A 14,864-nucleotide genomic window follows, 5' to 3' on the forward strand; every position below is an offset into this window, starting at 1 on the left:
CTGCATGAACTACCTACCATTACATATCAGCATTCAGCATTCAGCAGAGAGAGAGAGAGAGAGAGAGATATCACCTCATGGCTGTCTTCCACACCTGGAGCTTCATATTTGGTATCTTAGGTATCATATACATATTACTCCATGCATGACCTAATACCATCCATGTGAATTTTATTATACACATAACATATTCGGGTTGTGATTTGCAGGTAACATTATTTCAGTTATGGTGTACCTGGCTCCAATGTAAGTTCTACTACTACTAGTAGTATATGTTCTTGATGAATTGAAGTGAGTAAGAAAATAATGCAGGCCAACATTCATCCAAATCTACAAGGAAAAATCAACAATGGGATTTGACTCACTGCCTTATGCGGTCTCGCTCTTCTCATCCATGCTGTGGCTCTACTATGCATTGCTCAAGACTAATGTTGTGCTTCTCATCACCATCAATCTGTTCGGATGCCTTATTCAAACTGCCTACATCTTCACCTTCTTCACATATGCTTCCACAAAACCTAGGGTACCTACTACCTCCTCCTTCTACATCCCATCTATTTTTTTAACTTCATTATTAATTGTATTTCAGAATCACACTGCCAAGATTCTTGGGTTGATGAATGTGGGGCTGCTCTGTGTCATATTTGCGGTGACATTCTTTGTATTCGAGGGGACGACTCGAGCACGAGTGGTTGGATGGATTTGTGTTGCAGTCTCCGTATGTGTCTTCGCAGCTCCCTTGACCATCATCGTAAGCTTCACTGTATATATATGTCCATTTTCATATATACTATAAAATAGATGTCAGACATTTGTATGTCAACAAAATTTAATTGACATACACATGTTGACATCTATGACATTGACTTTTCATATAGTTAGCTGTCAACAAATGGTTAGCAACTGATCACATCCCTACTAATGCTAATGCAGTTTCGAGTGGTCCGAACACGAAGCGTGGAATTCATGCCATTTCCTTTGTCATTTTTCTTGACACTCAGTGCAATTATGTGGTTCGCGTACGGTTTGTTCCAAAAGGATTTGTGTGTGGCGGTGAGTCCTCATTCATACTATTAAGTATTAATGCTAATTGAAATTCCCTTCTCAACAACATTATACTTATAAATATATATATATAATGATATGATGCAGCTTCCAAATGTAATGGGATTTTTGTTGGGGATGATACAAATGGTGGTGTATGGAATATTCCGGAACAAGCAATTGGAAATTAAAGCCTCTGCCACTTCTACTACTATTCCAATTACTACTCCTATCAGTAGTATTCCTATTGCAAGTAATGATCACAATCCAATTAGCATAAAGGTGGTTGAGACCCCAGAGATTCAAGACACAGCTCTCCCTTGCTCAATGACTGCTGAGCCACCCCACCTCCACACACCTCTACCCATGCTTGTTTGCGCACCTACATAATTTATTCATATTTACTCCTTACATCTTGTGGTTCATGTTCATCCATCTATTTTCTCTACCTACTCATATAAATTAAACAACCTTCTTTCAATTATGTTTTATAGTGGTTCCAAAAATATAGCAATCCATCAACATGTTTATCAACTTCTATTAGTTCATATTTTTTTTATTAAGAAATGATGGTGTGTATTAAAATTATCTCCAAAAATTAATTATCAAAAAAGCACAAGTATAGCACAAACTCAAAATTGATAAAAATGATTTATATTTAAATGTAAAACTATAAAATTAGGAGGCATTCTGTTTTATACATAAATTAATTTATTGATTTTTTTATTTAATATGCATAATAGTAATATTTTACTCCACTATTCAAGATATTTTATAATTTTATACAATATATATTTCATTATATGTTATCATTCACTAAATTATGTTCCATCCGATCCTTGTTAATTGAGTCACTTTTTTTCGATACGGACAATATGATGTAGGAAGATGGGAAGTCAAGTTGAAGGAAGTTGTAGGACCATAGTGAAGGAGGAGATGTCGCAATGTCGGGGCATTGAAATGAAACCATTGGATTAAGGTTAGAAAGAAAAAAAGTACTGTAGCTCCAAAGAATAGAACCTCCAGAGTCCCATCTTCTGGTCTCTCATCATGATCAATCTCCAGCAGAGAGCCCGGAAAATATATATACCTGAGCAGAATGCACAAGATTTCAGTTTAAACTACGTAGTTGATGAATCCGCGAATTTCTGATGTTAGTGAATGCCGGTAGAGAATAAAGATCACGACACAAAGAATTTACGTGGTTCGATTTACTGAAGTAAATCTACGTCCACGGGAAGAAAAGAGGGCAGAGTTGTATTGCTTGATCTGTTTTCTACAGCTTACAAATACAAACTTGCTATTTGATATTTTATCTCTAGAGAGCGAGAGAGAGAGTCCCCTTAATCTATCTGATCTAAGTTCTATTTATACATTGAACTAAGATCGTGGCTTGCATCACCACTCATGATGGTTGTGGATGTCGTGGAGGTCATGCGATCCTGCATGGGCCCACTATCCTGCATGAGTTAATGACTGCTTGACACCACTAAATAGATCGTGGGTGTAGTGGAGATCGTGGAGGTTCTGACATGAGTTGACTATCTCCCAGTTCGGTCAAATACTGAGACCGAACTGCTGAACTATTGCCGAGCAGCTTTTGCCGGTCTGAGAGTAGAGCTTGATTGGTCGGCTTTTACCGAGCTGTAGGCTGGGGCCGAACTCTTTGGTAATGCCGAACTGATTGGTTGGCTTTTACCGAGCTGTAGGCTGGGGCCGAACTCTTTGGTAATGCCGATCTGATACTCTTCCTTGGGCTTTGGGCTGATGGGCCGTCACTGCTGTTGGGCTTGTTTAGTCCGTACTCCATCACTACCCCCCCCCGAAAAGCGAAGTGAATTACTTCGGCGAAGCGAGTCACTTCGGCATTCTGGATAAAGGTACGGGGTAAGTTGATGTTTGTCTTTGGTCTGATGAAATAAACATCTTTGACCGGACTCGTCTTTGGTCTGATGAAATAAACCTCTTTGACCGGACTCGTCTTTGGTCTGATGAAATAAACATCTTTGACCGGACTCGTCTTTGGTCTGATGAAATAAACATCTTTGACCGGATTCGTCTTTGGTCTGATGAAATAAACATCTTTGACCGGACTCGTCTTTGGTCTGATGAAATAAACATCTTTGACCGGACTCGTCTTTGGTCTGATGAAATAAACATCTTTGACCGGACTCGTCTTTGGTCTGATGAAATAAACATCTTTGACCGGATTCGTCTTTGGTCTGATGAAATAAACATCTTTGACCGGACTCGTCTTTGGTCTGATGAAATAAACATCTTTGACCGGACTCGTCTTTGGTCTGATGAAATAAACATCTTTGACCGGACTCGTCTTTGGTCTGATGAAATAAACATCTTTGACCGGACTCGTCTTTGGTCTGATGAAATAAACATCTTTGACCGGACTCGTCTTTGGTCTGATGAAATAAACATCTTTGGCGAGTTTTATCGCTTGGATCGGACTTTCCCTTGTCCTAATTCGGGGATCGGACTTTCCCTTGTCCTAATTCGGCGAGTTTTATCGCGTGGATCGGACTTTCCCTTGTCCTGATTCAGGCAAGTTTTATCGCGTGAATCGGACTTTTGTTGCAGTTCGTTTCAGACGACGTGCTTGATTCTTAAGCTGAATTGTGGTCTTGTATCCTCTTTACAAGCTTTGACTCACAATCGTTGGCTTATTGCAGCTCGTTTCAGACGAACTGCTTGTTTAAGCTGAATTGTGGTCTTGTATCCTCTTTAGAAGCTTGGACTTCACAATCGTTGGCTTATTGCAGTTCGTTTCAGACGAAGTGCTTGTTAAGCTGAATTGTGGTCTTGTATCCTCCTTAGAAGCTTGGACTCACAATCGTTGGCTTATTGCTGTTCGTTTCAGACGAAGTGCTTGTTAAGCTGAATTGTGGTCTTGTATCCTCCTTAGAAGCTTGGACTCACAATCGTTGGCTTATTGCAGTTCGTTTCAGACGAACTGCTTGTTTAAGCTGAATTGTGGTCTTGTATCTTCTGTAGAAGCTTTGACTCACAATCGTTGGCTTGTTGCAGCTCGTTTCAGACGAACTGACATCTCTTCGGTACGGAGGAGGAGATGGAGTTCTCCTGTGATTCCGGTACCGAGGAGGAGCAGGAACATGTCGGGGTTGAGGATTCTTTTTCCTGGAAGACACGGCACTACTGCGGTAGTGACTTTCATGTCTGGAGGAGGAAGGAGAATCCACCCTTTTCGTCTTCGGCTCTTGGCTCTTTTGCAGGAAGGCTAAGAACTCATCCTGCTTCTCAGCCAAGAACAGCTTGACAGCCTCATTCAAATCAGGCTGCTGGGAAGACTCGGTGTGTGGACCTTTTGAGCGGCTTGTTCCTTCTCCGTGAGGACTGGAAGTAGATTTTTCACGAGGCTGCTTTCCAGGCCTATGGGCTGCTGGATTAGCTTCCTCATGGTTATCACGGACGGAGGCACGGGTGTTATGTGATCTGGTAAGCATTTTTTTGGTAGAAGAGGATCAAAAACTCGCTTTATCACAAATTTGGTTCTCTGTTTCCCACAGACGGCGCCAGTGATGAATCCGCGAATTTCTGATGTTAGTGAATGCCGGTAGAGAATAAAGATCACGACACAAAGAATTTACGTGGTTCGATTTACTGAAGTAAATCTACGTCCACGGGAAGAAAAGAGGGCAGAGTTGTATTGCTTGATCTGTTTTCTACAGCTTACAAATACAAACTTGCTATTTGATATTTTATCTCTAGAGAGCGAGAGAGAGAGTCCCCTTAATCTATCTGATCTAAGTTCTATTTATACATTGAACTAAGATCGTGGCTTGCATCACCACTCATGATGGTTGTGGATGTCGTGGAGGTCATGCGATCCTGCATGGGCCCACTATCCTGCATGAGTTAATGACTGCTTGACACCACTAAATAGATCGTGGGTGTAGTGGAGATCGTGGAGGTTCTGACATGAGTTGACTATCTCCCAGTTCGGTCAAATACTGAGACCGAACTGCTGAACTATTGCCGAGCAGCTTTTGCCGGTCTGAGAGTAGAGCTTGATTGGTCGGCTTTTACCGAGCTGTAGGCTGGGGCCGAACTCTTTGGTAATGCCGAACTGATTGGTTGGCTTTTACCGAGCTGTAGGCTGGGGCCGAACTCTTTGGTAATGCCGATCTGATACTCTTCCTTGGGCTTTGGGCTGATGGGCCGTCACTGCTGTTGGGCTTGTTTAGTCCGTACTCCATCACTACCCCCCCCGAAAAGCGAAGTGAATTACTTCGGCGAAGCGAGTCACTTCGGCATTCTGGATAAAGGTACGGGGTAAGTTGATGTTTGTCTTTGGTCTGATGAAATAAACATCTTTGACCGGACTCGTCTTTGGTCTGATGAAATAAACCTCTTTGACCGGACTCGTCTTTGGTCTGATGAAATAAACATCTTTGACCGGACTCGTCTTTGGTCTGATGAAATAAACATCTTTGACCGGATTCGTCTTTGGTCTGATGAAATAAACATCTTTGACCGGACTCGTCTTTGGTCTGATGAAATAAACATCTTTGACCGGACTCGTCTTTGGTCTGATGAAATAAACATCTTTGACCGGACTCGTCTTTGGTCTGATGAAATAAACATCTTTGACCGGATTCGTCTTTGGTCTGATGAAATAAACATCTTTGACCGGACTCGTCTTTGGTCTGATGAAATAAACATCTTTGACCGGACTCGTCTTTGGTCTGATGAAATAAACATCTTTGACCGGACTCGTCTTTGGTCTGATGAAATAAACATCTTTGACCGGACTCGTCTTTGGTCTGATGAAATAAACATCTTTGACCGGACTCGTCTTTGGTCTGATGAAATAAACATCTTTGACCGGACTCGTCTTTGGTCTGATGAAATAAACATCTTTGGCGAGTTTTATCGCTTGGATCGGACTTTCCCTTGTCCTAATTCGGGGATCGGACTTTCCCTTGTCCTAATTCGGCGAGTTTTATCGCGTGGATCGGACTTTCCCTTGTCCTGATTCAGGCAAGTTTTATCGCGTGAATCGGACTTTTGTTGCAGTTCGTTTCAGACGACGTGCTTGATTCTTAAGCTGAATTGTGGTCTTGTATCCTCTTTACAAGCTTTGACTCACAATCGTTGGCTTATTGCAGCTCGTTTCAGACGAACTGCTTGTTTAAGCTGAATTGTGGTCTTGTATCCTCTTTAGAAGCTTGGACTTCACAATCGTTGGCTTATTGCAGTTCGTTTCAGACGAAGTGCTTGTTAAGCTGAATTGTGGTCTTGTATCCTCCTTAGAAGCTTGGACTCACAATCGTTGGCTTATTGCTGTTCGTTTCAGACGAAGTGCTTGTTAAGCTGAATTGTGGTCTTGTATCCTCCTTAGAAGCTTGGACTCACAATCGTTGGCTTATTGCAGTTCGTTTCAGACGAACTGCTTGTTTAAGCTGAATTGTGGTCTTGTATCTTCTGTAGAAGCTTTGACTCACAATCGTTGGCTTGTTGCAGCTCGTTTCAGACGAACTGACATCTCTTCGGTACGGAGGAGATGGAGTTCTCCTGTGGTTCCGGTACCGAGGAGGAGCAGGAACATGTCGGGGTTGAGGATTCTTCTTTCCGGAAGACACGGCACTACTGCGGTAGTGACTTTCATGTCTGGAGGAGGAAGGAGAATCCACCCTTTTCGTCTTCGGCTCTTGGCTCTTTTGCAGGAAGGCTAAGAACTCATCCTGCTTCTCAGCCAAGAACAGCTTGACAGCCTCATTCAAATCAGGCTGCTGGGAAGACTCGGTGTGTGGACCTTTTGAGCGGCTTGTTCCTTCTCCGTGAGGACTGGAAGTAGATTTTTCACGAGGCTGCTTTCCAGGCCTATGGGCTGCTGGATTAGCTTCCTCATGGTTATCACGGACGGAGGCACGGGTGTTATGTGATCTGGTAAGCATTTTTTTGGTAGAAGAGGATCAAAAACTCGCTTTATCACAAATTTGGTTCTCTGTTTCCCACAGACGGCGCCAGTGATGAATCCGCGAATTTCTGATGTTAGTGAATGCCGGTAGAGAATAAAGATCACGACACAAAGAATTTACGTGGTTCGATTTACTGAAGTAAATCTACGTCCACGGGAAGAAAAGAGGGCAGAGTTGTATTGCTTGATCTGTTTTCTACAGCTTACAAATACAAACTTGCTATTTGATATTTTATCTCTAGAGAGCGAGAGAGAGAGTCCCCTTAATCTATCTGATCTAAGTTCTATTTATACATTGAACTAAGATCGTGGCTTGCATCACCACTCATGATGGTTGTGGATGTCGTGGAGGTCATGCGATCCTGCATGGGCCCACTATCCTGCATGAGTTAATGACTGCTTGACACCACTAAATAGATCGTGGGTGTAGTGGAGATCGTGGAGGTTCTGACATGAGTTGACTATCTCCCAGTTCGGTCAAATACTGAGACCGAACTGCTGAACTATTGCCGAGCAGCTTTTGCCGGTCTGAGAGTAGAGCTTGATTGGTCGGCTTTTACCGAGCTGTAGGCTGGGGCCGAACTCTTTGGTAATGCCGAACTGATTGGTTGGCTTTTACCGAGCTGTAGGCTGGGGCCGAACTCTTTGGTAATGCCGATCTGATACTCTTCCTTGGGCTTTGGGCTGATGGGCCGTCACTGCTGTTGGGCTTGTTTAGTCCGTACTCCATCAGTAATTAACAATCTAAGAATACCCAGGTAATCCATTACCGTTCCACAGCAATCATCAATAATTACGACCGCTGACTCCATGCCCAAAACACCCTCCAAATCCTTACTCTTGGGAACTCTATCATCACTGTCAAATGGTTCACCATCATCTCAGTGGCATATTATTTGTTTCCCATGGTGCACAGATGAAGTTCATAGAAAACCCATGGAAAATCCATAATAAACTTGGGAAGAAATAGAATTATTAAGTGATTTTTATTCTAATAAGAAGAACTCTTACCTTCTCCAACAAATTCCATATATGGCGAAACCCAAACAGATGCCTTTGGGACTTTTCCCGATCTTGTTTGTTAAGGATAGTCTCCTTAACGTCGGATTAACTCCTCCGTGAGGTCGCGGGAATCGTTTGCCCGTCGATCGCACACGATAAGAATTAGGGTTCCTCCGTGAAGTCGCGGGAACCTTTGCCCGACGATCAACAACGACAAGAACTAGGGTTTGATATTGAAGAAGAAGAGAAAATTAACGTGAATAATATTCTATTTCATGAATGATTAATGAGAATAACAATAGGTCCTATTTATAATACTCTTATGAATAACATAACTTGGTGAACAAGATAATAAAGATATGATAATATAATAATAGAGATATGAGATATATTTCCGAAGATATACTCCGAAGATATACTCGTATCAACTCCCCAACGGTTGAAATCCACCTTGTCCTCAAGGTGGAAACCACGAAGCAACGACGAGAGTTGATAGCCAAAAATTGTTGAGAGGCGTCTCCTCCTGGATCAAACGCACAACGAACAGCTGAACGTCTCCCGTCATCATCCAGATTCGCCAACGGATCGACTTTGAACTTGTTCCGGAACTCTGTCATCCCTTCCAAAATCACGATCTCGTCCTCCTCATCTTGTTTTGCCTTTGCCTTCTGAGCAGTCTCTTCTACAGCAGCCTTTAGTTCTGCTACGTATTCATTGAATAACTTTTCCCTATCTTCATGCTTGACTGACTTGTGTCTGGGATCACTTCTTAAGCTATCCTTCACCTTTGACCACCTGGAAGTAGATGTAATGTCTTCTATATCCTTAAGCAGCGACTTGAAATTAGATGTCTTTACAGCACGCTGTGCTTGAGCTTTTTCTTGAGCATTCCTTTTCAGAAGTAACACCCTGTCATTTAACAAATGTACCCTCTCTCTCCTGTCCAAGGACAGAAATCGAGGATCTTCACCCCATCTTCTCTTAAATGTTTGATAATCAGTATTCTGATCAATGTCCTCCTTTGCTTCTTCCAGTAACTGCTTGAAACCCTCCAAAGCAACCTTCTGATCCGCTCGTTTTTTCCTTTCGTTCCTCTTCAGCATGAGTTCGAACATAGTGCTCAAAGAGAGCTCTTCGTGAACTTTGATCTGGAATGGCCTTAAAGCGTGGATCAAAAACTATTTTAGGAAGTTCTTTCTCCCATTTTGAGAATGGTGCCACTCCCCTTTCCTTAAGCATCTCCTTGAACTGGAGGAGACAGTCCTCCATGGTGGGGCCCCCCTCTTCATCCTCAGAATCAGAAGAAGAATTGGATATGTCACTATCCCCGTTCTTATCCTTATTATCATTTTGGATATTTTTCATGGTATCCTCCATTGGATTTGAGTTATTAAGTTCTACTGCAACTGAACCAGACACAGATGGGGGGGAACTAGAATCGGGAATTCTAGAATCTTGCAACTTCTTTTTTATGAGATCTTATGCAGAAGATGAGGCAGATGCACCTGAAGATCTAACTGCTATGGCATCACGACCGCCTGTGTTAGTAGCAGGTGTGCTTAAGCTAACAAGATCAGATCCTTTTTCAGTTATAATATTAGTATTGGTAACTGACACTGATGAAACTTGCAAAGCATCAGCATCATGCTTCTTTCTCAACCCAGTTATCTCAGTAGGTATTTGCCAGCTACTTACCACCCCTATCTTCTGATTCCCATCGACATGAACCGCCCGCAAATTCGCCGCATCCGATCCAACGAAAACGGGGGCTCTCATCTTCTCGTAACGGGGCTTCTCCATACGGTAATGATCATAACGCGGCTGATCCGAATTACAACCGCCCTCCTGTCGGCCCCATGCATTATCCCACTTCGGCGCAAGTCGCCCCGGCTGATCGTCGAACCCAAGCACGGGGTTATCCCAGGCAGTAGGACGTCGCCCTCGAAATCCAACGCTACCACCGCCGTTCTGATCCCACTCCGTCGCAAGTCGCCCCGGCTGATCGTCGAGCTTATGCGAGGGGTTATCCCAGGTTGTATGACGGCGCCCCCGAAAACCCTCGCTACCTCTGCCGTACCTATCCCACGGCAGCGGATCTGTCCTTGGCTGCTGAATCGCGATCTTTGTTGAAGGGCTGACTAACCCTAGGTTTTGTTGAGAAGCCACGAATGTGGCTGGAGATAGAATCGGGCATTTCCTACCCATCTCGCCTCTCCCCCTCTGCCAATCCTCATAGGGCGGCTTAGGCTCGGGCCTAGGCGGCGGTTGCGCCGAGGCCGATCGCCTCTCCGAAGCGTCCAGGCGTGCTTCGATACGGGCTAACGATGCCAGGACGTGTTGGAACGCCAAGGTAGTGGAGTCCCGCGCGCCACTCGACTCCGGAAACTGCTCCAGTCCGCGGATGATTCCGGCAGGCGTCACGACGATCGGCTCCGTGCAGCTCCCCACACGATTCGTCATCGTCAATCTGAGATCGGCAATGAAAAGTGAGTTCGTCAATGAAAGCACCCGTTGTTAAGGATAATATCCTTAACGCCGGATTAACTCCACCGTGAGGTCGCGGGAATCGTTTGCCCGTCGATCGCACATGATAAGAATTAGGGTTCCTCCGTGAAGTCGCTGGAACCTTTGCCTGACGATCAACAACGACAAGAACTAGGGTTTGATATTGAAGAAGAAGAGAAAACTAACGTGAATAATATTCTATTTCATGAATGATTAATGAGAATAACAATAGGTCATATTTATAATACTTCTATGAATAACCTAACTTGGTGAACAAGATAATAAAGATATGATAATATAATAATAGAGATATGAGATATATTTCCGAAGATATACTCGTATCATTGTTCCTCTTTCTTTCTCAGAATCTCATCATGCAGAGGGCCAACCTCTGTAAACTGGAGAGTGTGATCAAGATCCAAGACAAGACATAGCTTTCGATCAGCAAACAGTTTATTCTGTTCTTCAACCCTCCTAGCCCTTTCTCTCTGGATAGCAGCCTTTTGCTGTTCATAAAAGCCATCAAATAAATGCTCAACATCACTCCAAGTATTTGCATTAAGTGGTCGAGGGGGTATAGAAGTAGCTGCATCGGATGTTGAGTTACTTCCAGATCTGAAGTTGACTGAATTGTAAGCTACCTTCTGCGGGCGGGTGTTTTGCCAACCCAAAAACATCCGATCGAGCGTTTTTGCCGAGAAATCAGTTTTTGTCCCGAAACTTCACGCGGGCCGGTGAAATGAGCCTTGGAAAACACCCGGTCGGGTGTTTTGTCTGGGATGTGACTTTTTGACCAAGAATTGTTTTATTTTGCTTCTTTTTCACTCTAGTATAAATACTCTTGCTAGGGTTTAAACAAGTTTCAATATTGAGCATCCTTCTTCATCTTTGAAGACTTATCAAAATCCCTTGTAGTTGCATTTTAATCTATTGTCGGGCTTAGATTGAATGCTAAGGTATGCAATTCTAGTTCTTGTGTTGCTAGTTTTGTGGAGCCATTAGATTCTTGCTTTGGTGAAAGTTGCCTTGAGTTGTCTTCATTGGTTTGTAGAAGGTCCATATGTTCCAAGCGTCTATCTAAATTATAACACCTTCATCTTCTTCCTTTTCCACCATTTTTATTATTTCATTTCTTGTTGGGTATGTTGGGTTGTTGAAATATTTACAAGAGCAAGTCCGGGGCAAACATATGTGTCTTGAATCCTTAGGCCATCCATTACGCTGTCTCTATACCGCCCCTTAGACTACTATTTGATGGCCCCACTGTACTTTTTTACTCCATCCCTTAATTAAGGGAAGGAACCTGCAACCCTCCGTCCCTTAAACCGTCCCTTAAATTACTATTTATTCAATTTCATTTTTTATTTTTATTTCCAACCCAATTCAATTAAAACAAACTCACTTCATTAAAAAACACACAACATAAAAAAATTACAACTTAAAATTAAAAAAAATTAAAAAACACACCATTAAAATCCTAAAAAATTAAACGTTGCATAATTTAAAATACAAATTTAAAGAAAATAAAAAAACTACTCCGCCGACGAATCATCCCCCGAAGGCGGTGGAGGTGCAATAGGAGGCGGAAGGCCAAGTTGTGCTGCCATATACACAATTCCGTTCCACCAGGCTCGGTATTGGGAGGCCGAGAAGCGGGAAGTGTCTGCCATTGTGGCGGTCATGTACACCGCCATAAGGGAGTTCGAGCCTCCCCCCGAGCACGATCCCGAGGCCGCCTGACTTGATTCGCCTCGGCCCTTCCTCGCTCTAGCCGCTTTCGCCGCCTTCGTCCCTTGCGGCCGACGGCGCCCACGGCTGGATCCCCCGTCATCGCCGGCCGTACCTGTAAACTCATGCGAGGCAGCCTCTTGTGCGTCGCTGCCCTCAACGGTGTCACCAGACGAGTATTGGCCACTCGCCGTGTGCTTCGTGCGCTTCGAGGTTGAGCCCGAGCTGGAGCAGACACTGTCGGCCCACTATTCCTCGTCCTTGACGACCTGCCAAACATCAACAAATTTGAATTGATTGCCGGTGTCCTGGTTGTAGACACGCAAAGCCACCCTCAGAATGCCGGCTCCAGTGGCGCCGCTTTGGTAGTGCGCCGCTTCGGTCGAGTAGATGCCGCATAATTTTTTGACCTGTCTGTCGACTCGGTCAAAGTGAGAGCGGAGCATTTTATATGTGCGCTTGCGGGACCCTTTCGACTTGATCTGGTGGTAGGTCTCGGCGACCTTTTCTCAGAAGCACTTCCGGGGTTGTTGATTCCCGACAATGGGATCGTACGAGACGGAAATCCAGGCGTTGTACACCGCCATCGTTTCGTTGTTGCTGTATGGATGCCGGCCTAGATCCTCATCCTCTTCCTCCTCCTCCTCCTCTTCCTCCTCCTCCCCCTCGCCCGCCTGGGCTTCCGCCTTGGAGCTTCCTCCACCTTGGCCTCCTCCGTTTCGATATGATAAGGACCCGTTTGATAGCATAAGATACCAAGATAAGGTTTTGTATCCATGTATTTCCATTCATTTGGTAACAAAGATACTTCTATCTCATGGCCCGTGTTAACACGCTAAGCCTGTCTAGGCCCGACGAAAAACCACTATTTCTCTCATTTATGTATCTCACCAAATTGGTGAGATATGGAACTATTCAACCTTGTTTTCCACGCTGCCCTTCATTCCATTTCTACCACCGCCCCATATCCTATCACCCATGGCAACACTCTAGCTGAAGGCGGTGGGCCTTCTGACGGTGCACTGCCGACTCGATCTAAGACCCTGCAATTTTTCTTCTCTCCTTCGATGTGTACGATGGTGGTTGTCTCCGGCGGTAGTGAGGGCGTCTCTCAACGGCCGCCGTCGCACCATCTTTTCCCACCGTCGAGCTTTGAGGCAGTGATATTGCAATTCTAGATATGCCTGAGCCTTTTCATCTATGTGTTGGGTCCTTCGCCAGAGGCAGTGAATAACAACGGCTATGGCTCCTCATTGGTGCTCTGTTTTCTTCCAAAACCGAGCATCTACAACTGAATTCTTGACGAGATGAACAATTTATCAATTCATCAATTGTTGTAAGCTTCTTCATACAGGTTTCTTCTTCTAAGTTTTGAATTCGGTGTTTTTTTAATTGATTGCTGCTCGATGGAAGATTTTGATATTGTTGGCATGGTTTATGCAATTTGGTAGTAGTTGAATTGAGAATTTAGTGATTTTGGGCGGAAATTGAAGTTTTGTTGTTCATTCAAAATTTACTTTTAAGGCTAAACATGTTAATTATGTAGCATCTTTGTACATTATTTACCTTTCGGCTTTGAGGCGAATTAAATTCAAGCTTTTGTTGTTGCTCAAGATGGTTAGCTAAATGGACGTAGGGATTCAAACTTTTGAAGCAATTCTTGTGCAATGAAGAATGTTAGAATCAGTTTATTGCTAGGGTCAAAATACTAACTTCATTCATTAGAATGCAGAAGAAGAAGCACATAACATATTCATAATGTTTTGGGTGAAAATGATAGATTATATGCAGAATGAGATTTATAATAGACCTTGAATTCGTACTAATAGGTTTGTTAAAATGGCAATTTGGGAGGATGCTGACACCTGCTTCGAGAGGCAGCAACAAGAAAAGGAAATGTTGTGGCTTCAAGCAGAGTAATGAGCAGCGATTGAGGCGGCCACTTGCAGAGAAAGAAGATGGTCCAACGAGCGAAAGGCGAGCAAGGAAAGAAGATGGACTGATGCTAAGGATGATCCTATGGCTAAGGCTGAAGCTGAGGTTTTGAAATAGAATGCTTGAGCCTGGGAACAAATACATAGTCTATCCTAGCTTCCATGATTTGTATAATCACTTTGATTTTGTGCTATCCTTTTTTCTTTTCATGTGATTGTTACATACTTTGGAATGTCAAAAATTCAAATTGTTGAATTGATATAAATATATGCATATTACATATTATTAAGAACAAGGGCAACAATGTCTTTTCAGTTGTATATATGACATAATCTTAGTTATTATTTTATCTATCAAACAAATAGTATAAAATCTTTATCTTGTCCTAATCTTGAGTTTGGCTCTCATTTGTTTTCTAGAGTTACATATCTTGTTATATCCTACATGTGCTATCAAACATGCCCTTAATATAAAGTCAATAAATGAACTTAAACACATTACTTAAATTTAGATATAGCGAGATATAAATACAAGTTATATATTTTATTTTTCATATAATACATTTAGGATATCTCTAAAATACATAAACAAAAAATTTAAACAAAGCCAAGCCAGGGCCCACATGGCAAGTGGGCCTAGGCCGGGCCGGCTTAGCAAAATTAGAAAAGGCCCGGCCCAGCTCAGCCGCCTCAGACAT

The 14,864-nt window shown here is 43.2% G+C and overlaps 1 protein-coding gene and 1 pseudogene across 1 annotated transcript; one reads left to right on the forward strand and one right to left on the reverse strand.

Annotated features, from left to right (window-relative positions):
- LOC121754934 (bidirectional sugar transporter N3-like) lies at positions 1-1,525 on the forward strand. The gene is made up of 6 exons (XM_042150218.1): positions 1-120; positions 210-246; positions 313-523; positions 590-751; positions 934-1,053; positions 1,153-1,525. The coding sequence occupies exons 1-6, from the start codon at positions 78-80 to the stop codon at positions 1,432-1,434; spliced, it is 855 nt and encodes a 284-aa protein (XP_042006152.1). The 5' UTR covers positions 1-77; the 3' UTR covers positions 1,435-1,525.
- Positions 1,526-7,726: 6,201 nt separating this feature from the next.
- Positions 7,727-10,459, reverse strand: LOC121754443 (annotated as a pseudogene).
- Between the last annotated feature and the right edge of the window lie 4,405 nt (positions 10,460-14,864).

Source organism: Salvia splendens, chromosome 11 (assembly GCF_004379255.2).
Source record: "Salvia splendens isolate huo1 chromosome 11, SspV2, whole genome shotgun sequence".
In the NCBI taxonomy this organism is placed as follows: domain Eukaryota; kingdom Viridiplantae; phylum Streptophyta; class Magnoliopsida; order Lamiales; family Lamiaceae; genus Salvia; species Salvia splendens.